We start from the raw sequence: 15,820 nt of genomic DNA, 5'->3' as shown, positions 1-15,820 counted from the left end.
TTTTGTTAAACTACTGCTCGTTCGCAAGTCACTACGGAAGGCTGAAACAAGTTAGGGAAAACAGTATAAATGTAGAGATTGTAATAACAAAAAACACATTATGTTCACCCAAAAATGAAATATTCAGAGAAGTCGTCGTAGCCGGTCTTTTTGTTATATCCCACTAAATTTATTAATGACAAAACCATTGAAAACTTCACATTACATTCAAAAGTTCAATAAGTGATTCCCAAGTTCAACAGGATAGTCAAAAACAGCATGAGTACATCTAAATGGTGCAAAACTGGTATGATTTCTTCTTTATTAAATACAACGAAAACATGAACTTAAAACTTATTGCATAAAGGAATGGATTAGATATCGTTATGTTTCCAGTTTATTTAAGAGACAACCACAACATTCTAGATAGGATATACTTTCCTGCTTGATCCACAAATCTCAATAATTAGAGCGATCATGATGTAAGGAGCTATAATAATAAAATAATAAAATTCATGTCACAAATGGTGTCTTGCTCACACTCCTTGAGTAATCCGACGTAGCCTACTTCCTGAGTTCAGTCATGATTCAACACTGAAATAAAAGGCATTTATAGGTCAAACAGCGACTGGAAAATAAAGCATAAATCTGTAAAGATGAGGCAGAGTGCAATGCAGACTTCAACACAGACGGAGAGAAATCACAATGCTCCACGATGTAACAAAATCAGTGCAATACGACACAAACACACACATATCAATTCAGCGATATCGGCTGATTCGTGGCACATGACGGTTGAGGTATTTTAGGAAACGATACTTGAGGTAGGAGCCCGAGTCTCTTTTACATTGCGGAGAAGATGCAGAACACGATGCTATAAATAAATACTATGCGCAAATGCTAATAAAAGGTTTACATAAACAGTATGTATATATATATATATATATATACGTATATATATTAAATATGTCTTAAAGTCTTTCAGCTCTCCTGTAAAATGGGAGTAAAAGGCTGTTAAATACATTCCAAACAATACAGGCAGCTAGAGAAAGGAGCCGATGTCTTCACCATCGACGTAGGAACGGGCAACATTTGTTCAAAAGAATAACTTATATCTCTATCTTTCTCCGAGAAACCCCTGAGGCCAATTGTCAAAGACAAATAACAAAATATATTGCTAGCAGACACGCAGATCAGCAGCATTTAAGACAAGATAGCAAACACCGAGCCGAGATTTGACTGCAGACTGAAGTTTAGAGATAAAAGTGTGATTGATTATTTACTTTCATGTCTAATATTGTTTGAAGATAACCGCAGGTCACTAACGACGGATTCGGACATGTGTAAAATAAGCCGCTGGTTGAGAGAGCCAGGTCAGCGGTTGAACATTCAATTGGTCCCTGGTGATCAGGACAGTCTATTGCGAAACTGGCAATCGCCAAATCTTCAAAAAACGTAAACCCATCCCAAAACACCGCCAAAGCGTTTTCTTAAAAGAGATACAAGAAACATTCAAATGCATCAATCAGTCAATAATCTGTAAGAATAAGATCTTTGTTTTGAGTATATTACTTGTGGATAAGCTCAGTAGAGAAAACACTTTTTAAAATCACTAGGGGCCGTTTACACGATGCTGTTTTCGATGCGTTTTGGCCATTCGTTAAAACGGGAAATGAAAATGCAAAAGTATAAAGCTATTTTTTTAAAACAATACCATTATTTTCTCGCTGTAAGCCGCAAAAATGACTTTGCAATGCTAATTTCATAACGGGTCCAGTCTGTAGGCATGCGCCAGTATGTAAAAATGCGTATGTTTGCAGGTGCATAGTGTTTCTTTACAAAGTGATATCGCCAACTACTGGCCTGGCATGCATAACACAGCATGTTCAGGTTTTTTACGTGGATTAGTGTAAACGGGGATCATTTTGTCTATTAAAAACTTAAAAAGCAAAACGCAAAGGAGAACATTTGCGTTTTTAGCAAACCGCTGTCGTGTAAACGTCCCCCGAATGAGATATGAGATAGCTACTTCTGCGCACCAAACATTGTACTGAAATTCCTGAGAGCAGCTCTGTTCCTGAGTGTTAAACCAATAAAAACGTTACATTCTTCTCATCTGTTGCTCTTATAGACCTGAGGGAGTTCCAACAGCAGCATTAGCATTTGTCTTTCCAGTATAGTGATATGATTGGTTTATTAAGCGTCGTCCCGGCGTCCTCTGCCGTCTCAGTCGGCGCTCCCTGCGGGTGGCGGGGAATGGCTGTGCTCCGATTTCTCTTCTTTGAAACCGCCAGACTTCTCCTGAAACCCCTGAGAGGACTGCTGGGCTTTGGCGGGGCAGTTGGCGACCATGTGTGCGACACTTTGGCAGAAATGGCATCTTTTGGGTTGGGGAGGCAACTTGCACTCTTTGGCATGGTGGTCCAGACCGCCACAATTATAACACCTGCGGGACAGTTCGAATAAGAAACGTACTTACAATAAATAAAACAATCACCATTATGAACAAAATCACTTAAGTGACTTACAGAAGGGTTAAGTTAGGCTGTGTTTTTCTCACCTGCGAAGCATCCTAGGTGTAGGCAACTTTATTCTTTCAGTCGAATCCAATCAGAGTTATGTTAAAAATTGGCCTTGGCACTTTTGAGCTCTAGCACTATTGCATAACAGTTCAAAACGTGTTAAATAAAGCGCACTCAAACGTAATAAAACATGGCTCGAGTGGGTGAATAAAACCTCCTGTAGCAAATCCTTGTGTTTCTGTGAGAAAAACATCCATATTTCAAACGCAATCCATATTTCTCTCTCCACAGTCAAAAGTGTTTTTTAAATTCGAAACATGGATATTTATCTTACAGGACTTGATTCACCCACTGGAGGCATGTGAGGGACGTTTTATTACAGATGCACATACTTCATTTAACATCTTTCCCGAAGAATATACAGCCAACACCCATTTATCTCCATGGACCAACTTGGAGGAGTCTGGACAATATATAGTTTTTAATATAACTCCAATTTGATTCGTCTAAAAGAAGAAAGTCACATACACTTACAACAAAAATCAGGTCATTCTAAATTCTTTCATGTGAGATTAAATTAGGTTTCGTCAAATATGCTCACAGAATGACTAAATGCATGAATTAATGTCTTAGTGAGATGATATTTATAGGACTGGTTTTATGGTCAAGGTTTTATGTAATACACTGACTGAAAGACGAAGAAATAATTTTCCTCAAAAGCCTGATGCTAATATTTGAGACTCACGTTTGAACATGATTGTTCTAAAAAATGGTGTATGGATAATCAAGTAAGTCAACTAAGTGTGTATCTAGAAATATTACTAAATCTGTAGAATTCGCAGCTAAAAAAGACGCATGAAGCGCTAGCTGCAGGTGGACTTAAAATAAAAGACATTTCACTTGATAAAAAGTTAAAAACTATCAATCACAACAGAAGCCAAAGAACAAAAAGATTTAATCAGAAATTTGTGTATCAAATAAGATGCGTATAGGCTTTTGTAGGTTTAATGTCTGCTATCAGAGTGAGCAAATATTCCAATTAAATCAAAACACTGCTATAAATAAAACCACTGTGTGTACTTTGAAACAGGTTTTCCTGAATGTCCATTCATGCCCAGGCTGTCAGAGTTGACATTGTTATTTAGAGGAGCTCCCAGTGGCATATGGGTGCCTGGTATGGGGCAGTCGCTGCTGCATTGATGTCCACTCAGCTGAGGTCATGTGGGTGACCGCAGGGCACAGGGGACTTTTGGGGGACACTAGAGTGGCTTCTGGTGGTTTGCAGGCACTGACCCGAGGCCTTCATCACGCGGCACGGACGGACAGCAGGCCAAGCGTGCAGAAGGCAATAATGGCCTTTGTTTGAAAAAAGCCGCAGCAGCAACCTATGAACTGTGACCTCTTGCCGTCCTAACCCCCAAAACCCCACCCAGTCCCTAAACACATGCGGTTTCCATGGCAATCCTGACCCCTGACCTCTCTCGGGCACCTTCATCTGTTATCAATTAAATAAACTGCAGCGTTTTCTCCTCCACATCCTGAAGTCAAGCATTCTGCTCTCCCCTGTGAAAAAGGAGCGTGTTTAATTGCACTGAATGTGCACTTGTAGTGTTCTTCAAATCTTAAAGTGTTTTTTTTCCTCCAAAAGACTGTATTTGCAGAAAACACGAAAAGAATCAAAAGACACTTAAGTGTACTTGCAAAGGGGCATTTTCATATTTAAGTACACTTTTTAAAAGCATATGTCAAACTGCTGATCTTCCAATAATCATTTCTCATGCTTTAAAGAAGTACACTTATGATTAACATACTAAAGCGCATGTAAAATACAGAATTAAAATCTCAATTGGAGTGAATTCATTGATGTTACATTTAAAATGAATGCGATTTCATCATTACAAGCGTGTTTTTACAAGTATACATGACTTCAGTATCAGAGACTAACTACATATAAAGGTTAACTATAATATATTGTTGTTTCATTTTATAAGCTTTATAAGTGTTTGAAAATGTTACATCCTTAAGTGCATTCTTTTAAAGTACATAATTTCTGTAAAAAGATTGCAACAGTGTACTTCTTTTTCACAAAGGGTGCTTCAGTAAAACAATGAAGCTCAACGCAGAGAGTCCACTCAAATGAATGAATAACCATGATGGACAGATGTGGTTTTCTTAAAGGGGCAACACGCTCCAGGGATGTATTGAACGCAAGCCTCGAAAGACCCTTTGAGGATACAACGATCTGATACTGTCACCACAGTGTCTTTCACAGTAATCAGAACGGACTGACCGATGGGCCACATGATACGCCTCTAACTTCCAGCTGAGAAACGATACCATTCGGGGAAAACATTTTTAGCAAAAAGTGAAAAACGTCCCGCTCTATGCATGCAAACACAACCTTCTCTAATCAAATGTACCATCATTCTGGCATATGCTTAACTGCATGCTTGCAGCTGATGTTTGGATGTAGATACCGAGTGCTCTTTGTAAACAACAGCCTCAGGATTGGGGGATATCCATCAGGTATAAATGCATCAGTGACCAGGCGTTTTAAACAGCTATTGATCCGGGTCACATCGACAGCCTGTCCGTGCAGCTCTAACCCAGGCCACAGGAGGGGGAAGGGAGGGACTGGGGAGAGGGGTGAGGTGACCAAAACACATTTTTGGAGAGATCAGAGCGAGGGCTTCAAGCTCTCCCTGTGGGCTAATAAAACATACACCCATAGTGCTACACGCTGATGTTGAAGAAAGACCCACGCGCCGTAAGAAGTGCTAAAAAGCTCTTTTTACCTAAAGGATTACATACTTTTCTACCTGTAATATAAAATAAATGATCATTGTTGGTTTAACTGAATCTCTTCTGATTAATCCAGTGATGTTAAATCATAATTCTGAAGCCATTTAATTTAGACATTTAAAATGAACACTGCTGTAAATGCCACAATGAACGACTTGCTGTATTATACATATTGTATTTTATTAGAAATGCTGAATTAGACAACTGCACCTCAAGCTAAATTAATTAACAATAAATTACACTGTTATACAATCAATTCTATTGAAAAACTGGACACTGTAAGCCTTACAATCAAAGTGGTTTATAAATATGTATTATTTTGGTAATAATATGTACACTTTAAGTAGTAATACAAAGTGTCCACAATGACATTTATATTAAACATTTGAAGTTCAGAACTGAGTTTTATAATTACAGATTCCATGTCAAAATAGGACATCTGGTTGCTTCTATTATGTCATTATAAATTAGTTTTTTTATTTGACATTTATATGACGTGGAATAGGGTTGGATCATCCAAAGAAGGCTTTCTAATGGCACAAGACGTAAAATAAAGCTGCTGATAAGTTATGAAAGACCCTTGCGTCTTAGTAATGAAGAGGAAACCATGCCGAATGCCCTAGTTGTAAAAATGCTAAATTATATATTTCAATCACCATATCACTAAAATAAAGCTGTTTACTTGGCATTGAATAACTGTTACCATTCATGGAACCTTTTCTGGTTATAAAAGGTTCCTTACAGTTAAAAAGGGTCCTTCGGGTTATTATAATGTTCTTTTCCGATCAATGAACTGTTCACTGGGGCGCCCGAAATGGTTCTTCAAGACAAAAGAGTGTACAGCTCTGAGAAGACTCACCTGTCTCCTTTGGCCCGGCGTTTCTGGATGCTTTTGCCTTTGGGTCTCCTCTCACTGCCCAGACAGTGAGCTCCTCCAGGACCCGTCACCCGCAGGGACTCGAGACCCTTGGAGGACTTCTTGAACGTGAACTCAACAGCCTCACCCTCCTTCAGGCTTCGGAAGCCCTCCATGTGCAGTTTACTCTGAGAGAGGCAGACAAGGACAGAAAAACTATGTCAGTAAGAGCAATTCGTCCAGGAACTCAAGACATCGCAGCATTAAAGCAACAGAAGGACCGAAGTGGTGTGGATTAATGTGGTGTTTTTATAATATAATGCTACATTTCTCCAAATCTTTTCCCACGAAGAAACAAGCTCATCTAAAATTCGGACAGAGGGGGGAGTAAACTTCCAGCAAATTTTCCTTTTTAGGTGAACTATTCCTAGCTGAGAATGCGGTGATATGTTCTTATGGGATATGAAAGAGAAAGCGAGTGATTTATGTGTGAAAAACCCATGCCTTACCATCCCCCGACCCAGGTTACAGCATTCCAGATTCCACACACACACACACACATCCCCCCACATCACACACAGGTCTCTTAATCCCCCTCACTGACCACTGGGAAGATGCTGTGGGGTCCAGAAAAATTCTTCACATGGTTGCTTGGCTTTAGTGTATCCTGAGGGTGAACAAGTTCCCCCCCGAAGAACCAGCTCCCGTTTCAGAGTGTAAATGAGCACCTGAGCTGATTATTTAAAGGGACAGTTCACACATCATTTACTCACACTCGTGCCATTCAAAACACCATACACAAAAAGCCTTTCTCTTTTCCAGGAATTCTTAAAGGCAGCATAAAATGAAAATCTGTTTACTAAATACATGTTATCATGTTCTAATTGTGATCGATTCATCCACGCCTTTTTTTAATTTTTTGACTCAATCAAAAAGGGACAACCCTTCATAATTCTCATTCAGATCACATCTCAAAGTAACAACTGAAGCTTAAACCCAGTTCCCACTCTACATTTATCCCCTCCTTTTTCAATTTACCATTGCACTTGAATTAATATCACAACATACACAGACCAGACCTGGTCATTCCCCGTGACGTTTTGGAAAGTGTAGCTTTCTGGCTTCAAAAAATGACTTTCTCAGAGCTCAAACAGTAGGGCATGCTGCCAGCAACTCCAAGGTCGTGGGTTTGATTCCTTGGAAACGTATAACTTCGATGCAATGTAAGCCGCTTTGGATAGAAATGTTTGCTAAATGCATACATTTAAAAAGGATGCAAAACTACATTAAAAGTAAATCACTTTTTAAATTCAGATCAATATCGGCTTGGGACACTTTTATGTTATTTTTGAAGTTTGCAAGCCTCGCTTCCTATTTATCGCCGTAGCATGGAATAGAGTAAATATTCCTCAGAAGATACACCTTTTGTGTTCCACGAAAGAAAGCTAATCATGTATGGAACAATATGAATTACTCATTTAACAGAGAGCCTTTTACGGGCCAACCAATGCTACCCTGTGCTTTACAGTACTCATTCATCTGCCACAAAACATCGCAGACCTTATCATTGATAGACCTGATAAAAAAAATGGATTAAAGCATCTGCCAAATGCATGAATGTCGATGAACACAACAAGTGGAAAATTAATGAAACTGTATTTTGCATATGAGACCATTAAGATTTTCCATGACTGTGAATTGCATTCATATCTCCCTCTTCCAATTACAAGTAGTCTACAGTCATGCAAACATTACATTTGCGAAAATATGCGATAGGTGTAATGATTAATAATTAACTGATGCTGTATAGTTCATGCAGCACATAGCTTATTGTTAACACTCTCCTAAAAACTAAGAATTGTATTATTCTATTTTTCACTGATGCCTTATATAGGGTCGTAGGAAATAAGACCAATGCATCAAACACACATTTGGTGGATCGTCATGTTTGGCCTTACGGGGCTATTATTACAGATCTTGATGGCCTTGGAGGTGTCTGTAGATGTGTACGTTTTGTGTAAACATCACTGGTTACGTCTATGTTGTGGCAGATGCAGTGTTCCCTTTCAAGTACTTCCATTGTGTGTCGGTCAAAGTGACCGTTAACCTATTTCCCTAGACACGTGTGACCCCCACCCCAACCCCCAACTTCCCTTCCTCCCACCGACGTCCCCCCGATGCATCCTTTAAAGCTCTCCTTACAGTAAAAGCAGCGTAAAAGAGAGCATCCGTACTGTACGGACATGCATTGGTTCATTCGTAACAGTCGCACAGGTGACGGAGAAATCACGAGCTAGCAGATCGTGACATAACAGGAAGCAAGAGCGCACGAATAAAGAAAGGATCTGTCACGCTCTCTTTCTTTTGTCCGCTCTCACAAAGAGCAGTGGAGTTAATGTTGTGTGGCCGAGGCCTGAACGTGTGTGCAGCACGTGGATCGTTAAGGAACGCGTCGACGGACCGATATATCGGCCTGTAAAATATCTAAATGCGTTGAGATCGGTTCCTGAGTTGTGAGTGTAAACTGGATATTTCAGGTTCGGCTATAATGTGCCAAATTATAGTAAATGAAGTCGCAAATCTGCGGACTGTAGTAGGTTTCCGAGACGCAAACGGCCACCCAGTTGGTCACCTCAACAAAAAAACGTCTCCTAAATGATAGCATACACGTATCTGGCTAATGGCTTTATGGCAGGAAACAAGATTAAAGGCGTCCTCCTTGAAGGTGCAATCGCTGACAGGCCAGGCATTGTTTTAAGACATGACACTTACACGGGACTTCAGAGGTAAAGGGGAGATGAACACCGGAGCGGACGAATGCAGAAGTTCAAACACTTTGTCTGGGAAGTGATGCCGTCTAGACCACGAAAGATATTTAAGGGCTAACTTCATTTTTGCTTTGAGTTGCCGACTTTCCAAATGAGAAAGTGGTCAATGCAAATAAGAGTTTGCTGCAGAGGCGACGTCTTTCTGAAGATCAAAACCCAAAGCAAGTCAGCGTTCGAGTCAGATGTTTTCTCAATAGGTCTGTGGTGCACACGGCTGTTTCTTCAGGTTTTGTGAAGGCACATTAAAACCCAAAGCCCAAACTGAAGGAATAAATGAAAGAATTTTCTAAATTTCTAGGGAGCACCCAATCATTCGTTTTATAAACACCTAAAAATTTGATAATACAACTTCCTATAGATCGCAATAGGTTTTTCATTCATTTTACCAATAAATAAATAAAGTTTGATAAGCTCTGCCAAACACTAGAATATGGACATAACTTCTTATTCTTAAAGCTAAATGTCATAAGTCTCGTTTTTCGATTAAACTGATCAAGTTTATGATTAAATAGAACAAATGTCCACAAACAAAGTTAGTTAAAACCATTCGTTCTTTTATTATTTCTATTCAAAAGACTTTGGATGATATTATTTTTAGCAATGCAAAACATTTCCATAACATTATCAACTTAAGACTTAAGATTTGTGGAAGTGAATTGAAACTTGTTAAGACCTTTTAAAACCCCTCAAGCTCAAGATACGTTCATGCAACATCTAGCTGCAAAATGGGACTTGTGTTTATAATGCGTTCGTTTGTTAAGATTACTACCATGAACAAAATGCATTAATGCGTGAATCTTTTGTTGGTCACAGAGCTTCAACCCAGAAGCCTGCTTTTAGCCCGCACTGATAGATAGACCTACGTGTTTCTCAACGCTACACGTACCTGATGGACAAACACGTCGACTGGACTTTCTAAAGGCACGCCATCTCTTGTGCTCATGGACAGGAAGCCGAAACCCATCCGAACGTTGAACCACTTGCACACACCCACGCCGTGGTACGACTGAGGGTCTTCCTCTGCGGCCTGCCCTTCCTCCTCCTCCGTTTTCGTACAGCCTCCTGCAAAAAAAATTATTAATTCAAAAAATTAAAAATCGCCATCAGTGTAAATGTATGCACGCGGGCGGCGAAATTTAAATTTAAATTAAAAAAAAAATCGAACGTTACAGAAACATTCGAAACTTGCGTTATAAAAAAATTGCCGCCAAAATGACACCCGGTTGTTTTAAATTATTTACACAGTAAATCTGCACCATATAGGCTACTCATCTGATTAGTCGTCTCTTTTGGGCATATTTACATATTAACAGACAATTTTGTTGTCTCTTGAAAAGCAATTTAGTAGGCTATTCATCACTCTCGTTTATTTTTTAACTGGAAAAAAAGAGGCAACGAATTAATTTACATAGTGACGTAACAACATCAACGTATCGACGTTGATAAAACGATTCAAACTATTTAACGTATTATTTATTTAGGCTATGAAATTGCAATGTTCATTCGAATAAATATCTGAAGTGGACTCTTGTAGCGCGAATGTGGCAACAATAAATAGATTTAGAATATTTTCAAAACTCAATTTATCCACGCTCTCTTGCCTCGATGGCAAGCCCGTGCAAAGCGGTGGAGACTTTTCCAGATGCGTCTAAACGTGGTCAGGCACTTTGTGCTACTTCACCTTGATAGTCCCGGTGTAAAACCGAACCCGTGTCGAGCCGAACGAGATCCACACGCTCGGCTTCCCTGCCTTCTGCGACCGGAGAGGGCCTAAAACCCCTCGAGCCTCATTAAAACACCCTCACGGCAAAGTCTTCCGAAGAACGCGAGCAAAACAAAGAGGATCTCCACGGTTCCCTCACTTACACGCGCGCGCGCGGAGAAGAAAACACTCGGAGGAGAAGAAAGCTGAAGACAATGAGTGTGCCCCCCAACCCCCGCGTCACCTTGACGTGGGCTACCTTCACGAAGAGGACCAGAACTTCCCCAAAAAAGCCACTGACATACCCTCTGCCATGGGTTCCTCTCTTCGGGTTCTCCAGGTGACCTCTCGGTGTTCCGGCGGCTGCTCTGAACTGCTGATGCTTCTCGCGCTCGACCCCCTCTCTCTGTGTGTTTCGGTCAAGTCCACGTGATTCCCAATCACTCTCCCCTCGAGGATGACCAACACCAATTCCTCAGTGGATGCCCCCCTTTGTCCAAATCAAGCCAATCACACATAGAGACCAGCGCGCAAACGGCCGGCCCCCAGTAGGTGACCAAGGGCCCACCTTATAGATGTTTGCTTGCACATGATCAAAATTTGCACGATCATTTCGTTAACTGGTACTCAACATTTAATTGGTCATCGATCGGCTGAATTCTGATTAATTAACCGTTTCGTTTTAACGACAAGATCTCTTTAGATGTTTCCAAATGAAACGGTCTTAAGTTACGCTCACTCCATTCTGCTTAAATATTCTGTTCTGATCACAGAAAAATAGAAATATGTTCGACACGGACTGAATGCAGCGTCAAAGCTGTATAAACTAGTACGTGGTTATGAGAAACAAAGAAAAACTACATTTTAATTGTTGTTTTTAATTTTTACAAACGCGCGTTTAAGATGTTCAAATTCTAAATATGATCATTCGCTATTTATTTTATTTTTTTAAATGAATTTTAGCTTTATGAAACAAACTCCTGCCAAACCGATTACAGCGTAACGAACAAGGCTGAAGAGATTTTTTTTTCTTGCGGAATAAAAAAAGATTTTACTCAACACGATTTAATTTTACACATTCATTATTGTACCGAAACAATAAATCTGTGATTAAGAAAAAATGTGAACTAATCGATCTTTTGATTTAAATCAGATGTTAGGCTACACAAAATAAATCGCTTTATTCGACATTATTTCAGGTGTTATTATTATTATAAGCTATATGCCTATTATATTTATAGGCCGTTTATTATTAGTTATTATTATAGTAACGAAAATAAAAGTATGGTGTTTCTGATTGTTAATGAAACGCATTGCGCAAAGTTGCGTGCGTAAAGCTAATAATATTTAGCGAAATGTTTCGTTGTTCTTTCACCAGTTAAAATCCTCATGGTGTTAAAATTTCGCTTGAATGTGGAATAACTGTCAGATGTAAGAATTCAGGAGAAAGCCCAGAGACAGCAGGCTCTGATCCTCTGAATGATGACCGACCTGAAGGAAGGTCTGATGGACGTTACCTCTTTAAACCGCGTTTGTTTCATCCGTCACTATTCTGTGATCAGAGATGCAGGGAGAGAAAGCAGAGCTGCCCTCCTCCATCCAAACAATCGATAATCAAACCAGCAAGCCGATTGATCAATGGACTGTTGCCATGGAGATGCAACAAGTAACCCATCTATCAATAAACCCTAATTCCAATTACATTTGTATAGACAATAAGCACGTGTACAGCACATCTCGAGGGGTTTGAGAAGAGACATTCTGATCTATAAATAACAAACTAAAACATTGTTTTTTGGGTTTTTTTGTGAAATAATTATTTAAAGAGCCATTTGTGATAAATATGATATTTGAAATGGCCAAACAAAGATGAAATGTACGCTGATAGAAATAAGCTTAAACACTATATATATATATATATATATATATATATATATATATGTATATGTATATATATATATATAGTATATATATGTATATGTATATATATATATAGTATATATATATATGTATATATATATATATATATATATATATATATATATATATATATATATATTTTTTTTTAAATTATTGTTATTATTAATTTATTTAGTTAAACTAGAAATATAATACTTTAAAAAATGAAATGAAAATGTTTCTGCATTTTCCATTAGTCAGATGGGTTTTGCCATCTTTTTTTTATATGATTCAGATCCTCCTCTCATCAATGGGCATCATGCGTATACCACTTCGCTTGTTTGAATCTCACCGTTAGGTCTTTCAGGGTGGTCTGTGGAGGAGAGATATCCCAAACACATCAGCTGGTCACTGGGGTTCCTCAGGGATCTGTTCTTGGTCTCCTCCTCTTCTTCACGTACACTACATCACTGGGTCCCATCATACACACACATGGCTTCTCCTACCACTGCTATGCTGATGACACACAGCTCTACCTTTTGTTTCCACCAGATGATCCAGCGATAGCTGCCCGGATCTCAAATAAAAAAATATTATCTTGTACATTAGTTTGCACTGTTTTCTTTGTCCCACACACTATACGCACGTTTTTAATGTCTGTCTTTTTAAATGTTATACCCCTGTACCCCTAGACCTACTTGGGGTCGTAACACTGCCTATCAGACATCTCAGCCTGGATGAAGGATCGTCACCTACAGCTGAACCTGGCCAAGACTGAGCTTCTTGTCCTCTCGGCCATTTCCGCTCTACAGCACGACTTCACCCTCTAGCTAGGTTCGTGTACAATTTCCGCATTAACTTCAGTCGGGAATCTTGGTGCAATCTTGAAGACCTTCAAAGAGCAAATTTGCATTACACAACATCAGAAAGATCTGCCCTTTCTTACAGAGCATGCTGCACAACTTCTTGTCCAGGCCTTTATCACTTCTAGGCTGGATTACTGCAATGCTCTTCTGGCTGGACTTCCTGCAAACACAGTCAAACCTCTACAAATGATTCAGAATAAACGACTGGTCTTCAAGCAGCCCAAAACAACCCATGTTACACCTCTCTTTATTATCACCTCCTTTCACTGCCTCCCGGTTGCAGCTTGTATCAAATTTAAGACACTGATGCTTGCATATAGAACAGCAAAAAAAACTTCTCTCTTATAATTATTATTTTCCCTTTCCAGCTTGTACTTATTTGAACACTGCCTGAGGCAGGTATTACGACAACTTCATCTGTCTGTTTGCTTCTTTAAGCTGAATCTCTTTATGTATTTTCCAATTGTAAGTCAATTCGGAATGACTAAATGTAAATGTAAAGCACAGATATTTGTAGATTGTACACAACAGTGCTTTTTCCCACAGGACTCTACTCATGACTTGAACATTATCTATGTTATGAAGAGCTATAGTATCAGTTGATGTAAAAAAAACAAAACAAAGATGTCTCAAAAATGTCTCTTTTCGTATGTGCATTTGTGCACAAACATAAACACTTAAAAGTTTCCTAGATAGGGCTACTAATATACAGGTGCATCTCAATAAATTAGAATGTTGAGGAAAAGTTCATTTATTTCGGTGACTCAACTCAAGTTGTTAAACTTAATTCAGTGCTGCACACTCACTGAAGTAGTTTAAGTCATTTTTTGGTCTCTTGTTTCTCATTTTCCTGACAATATCTGAAAGATTCTCTGGGGTTCAGGTCTGGTGAGTTTGTGTCCGGTCAAGCACACCAACACCATGGACACTTAACCAGCTTTTGGTGCTTTTGGCAGTGTGTGCAGGTGACAGATCCTGCTGGAGAATAAAACCAGCATCTTCAAAAAGATGGTCAGCAGAAGGAAGCATGAAGTGCTCCAAAATGTCTTGGTGAACGGGTGCAGTGACGTTGGTTTTCAAAAAACACAATGGACCAACACCAGCAGATGGCATTGTACCCAAATCATCACAGACTGTGGAAACTTAACACTGGACTTCAAGAAACTTGTGCTATGAGCTTCTCCACGCTTCCTCCAGACTCCAGGACCTTGGTTTTCAAATGAAATATAAAACTTGCTCTCATCTGAAAAGAGGACTTTGGACCACTGTGTAACAGTCCAGTTCTTCTTCTCTTAGCCCAGGTAAGATGTCTCTGATGTTGTCTGTGGTTCAGGAGTGTCTTAACAAGAGGAATAAGACAACTGTAGAAAAACTTCTTGACACGTCTGTGTGTGGTGACTCTTGATGTCTTGACCCCAGCCTCAGTCTGTTCCTTGTGAAGTTGACAAGTCCGTTCCCAAGTTGCTTGTGCATCTTTTTCTTCCACACTTTTTCCTTGCACTCAACTTTCTGTTAACATGCTTGGATACAGCACTCTGTGAAGAGCCAGCTTGTTTGGCAATGAATGTTTGACCCTCCTTGTGAAGCGTGTCAATGATTGTCTTCTGGACAACTGTCAGATCAGTCTTCTCTATGATTGTGTAGCCTAGTGAACCGAACTGAGAGACCATTTTGAAGACTCGGGAAACCTTTGAATTGTTTTGAGTTGATTAGTTGATTGGCGTTTCACCATGTTCTAATTTGTTGAGAGTGAATTGGTGGGGTTTTGTTGAATGGGAGCCAAAATCCTCACAATTAAAAGAACCAAAGACTTAAACTACTTCAGTCTGCGTGCACTGAGTTTATTTAATACACGTTCCACAATTTGAGTTGAATTCCTTTTCCATGACATTATAATTTAGTCAGATGCACCTGTACTAATTAAATATTGTACGTTTTGAAGCATTTCTACTTTAACTACATTTTAAAAATTACCCTGTTATACGACTGTGAAAACATTTCTCTAGAGTCTCAACTCTTTAGATATATTGTAACTCATCTGATTCAGATTAGCAGCTTGTTGGGACAATATGAGCAGAGATAAGAGAAGTGAACACAGCACAGAGTTCATAGTTCAGTTTATATAGCTCTCCTATTGAGACTTAGGGCCCGGGGACCACAGCAAACCCAAGGGCCTCCTTTAGCCTATATTTGTGCAACGTCATTTCTACCACAATGTTTTTTAATTATCTATTTATTCAAAACCAGTTCTTTAACACAAAGGTACAACGTTTATTTATACTACATATTCCAACATATTAAAACTATAAATGCATTAACATCAGATTTGAGGTCAAAGCAAACAGGTTTCCAGAAACATCAACAAC

General features: G+C 39.2%; 1 protein-coding gene across 1 annotated transcript; it reads right to left on the bottom strand.

The window, feature by feature from the left end:
* Positions 1-171: 171 nt before the first annotated feature.
* Positions 172-11,004, bottom strand: LOC122360358 (protein lin-28 homolog A-like). Its single transcript, XM_043260890.1, has 4 exons — positions 10,995-11,004; positions 9,874-10,049; positions 6,163-6,347; positions 172-2,425 (listed from the first exon to the last, which is right to left on the bottom strand). The coding sequence occupies exons 1-4, from the start codon at positions 11,002-11,004 to the stop codon at positions 2,206-2,208; spliced, it is 591 nt and encodes a 196-aa protein (XP_043116825.1). The 3' UTR covers positions 172-2,205.
* Between the last annotated feature and the right edge of the window lie 4,816 nt (positions 11,005-15,820).

The sequence above is a fragment of the Puntigrus tetrazona genome, chromosome 16 (assembly GCF_018831695.1).
Source record: "Puntigrus tetrazona isolate hp1 chromosome 16, ASM1883169v1, whole genome shotgun sequence".
Classification (NCBI taxonomy): Eukaryota; Metazoa; Chordata; class Actinopteri; order Cypriniformes; family Cyprinidae; genus Puntigrus; species Puntigrus tetrazona.
This window is presented reverse-complemented; position numbering and strand designations above follow the sequence as displayed.

Bases quoted from the DNA above. Each gene is read 5' to 3' on its own strand.
- LOC122360358 (XM_043260890.1), bottom strand. The intron at 6,348-9,873 runs GTACGTGTAGCG...TGCCTCTCTCAG, and splicing joins TCGACGTGTTTGTCCATCAG to AGTAAACTGCACATGGAGGG. The intron at 2,426-6,162 runs GTGAGTCTTCTC...ACTGTCCCGCAG, and splicing joins CGCCGGGCCAAAGGAGACAG to GTGTTATAATTGTGGCGGTC.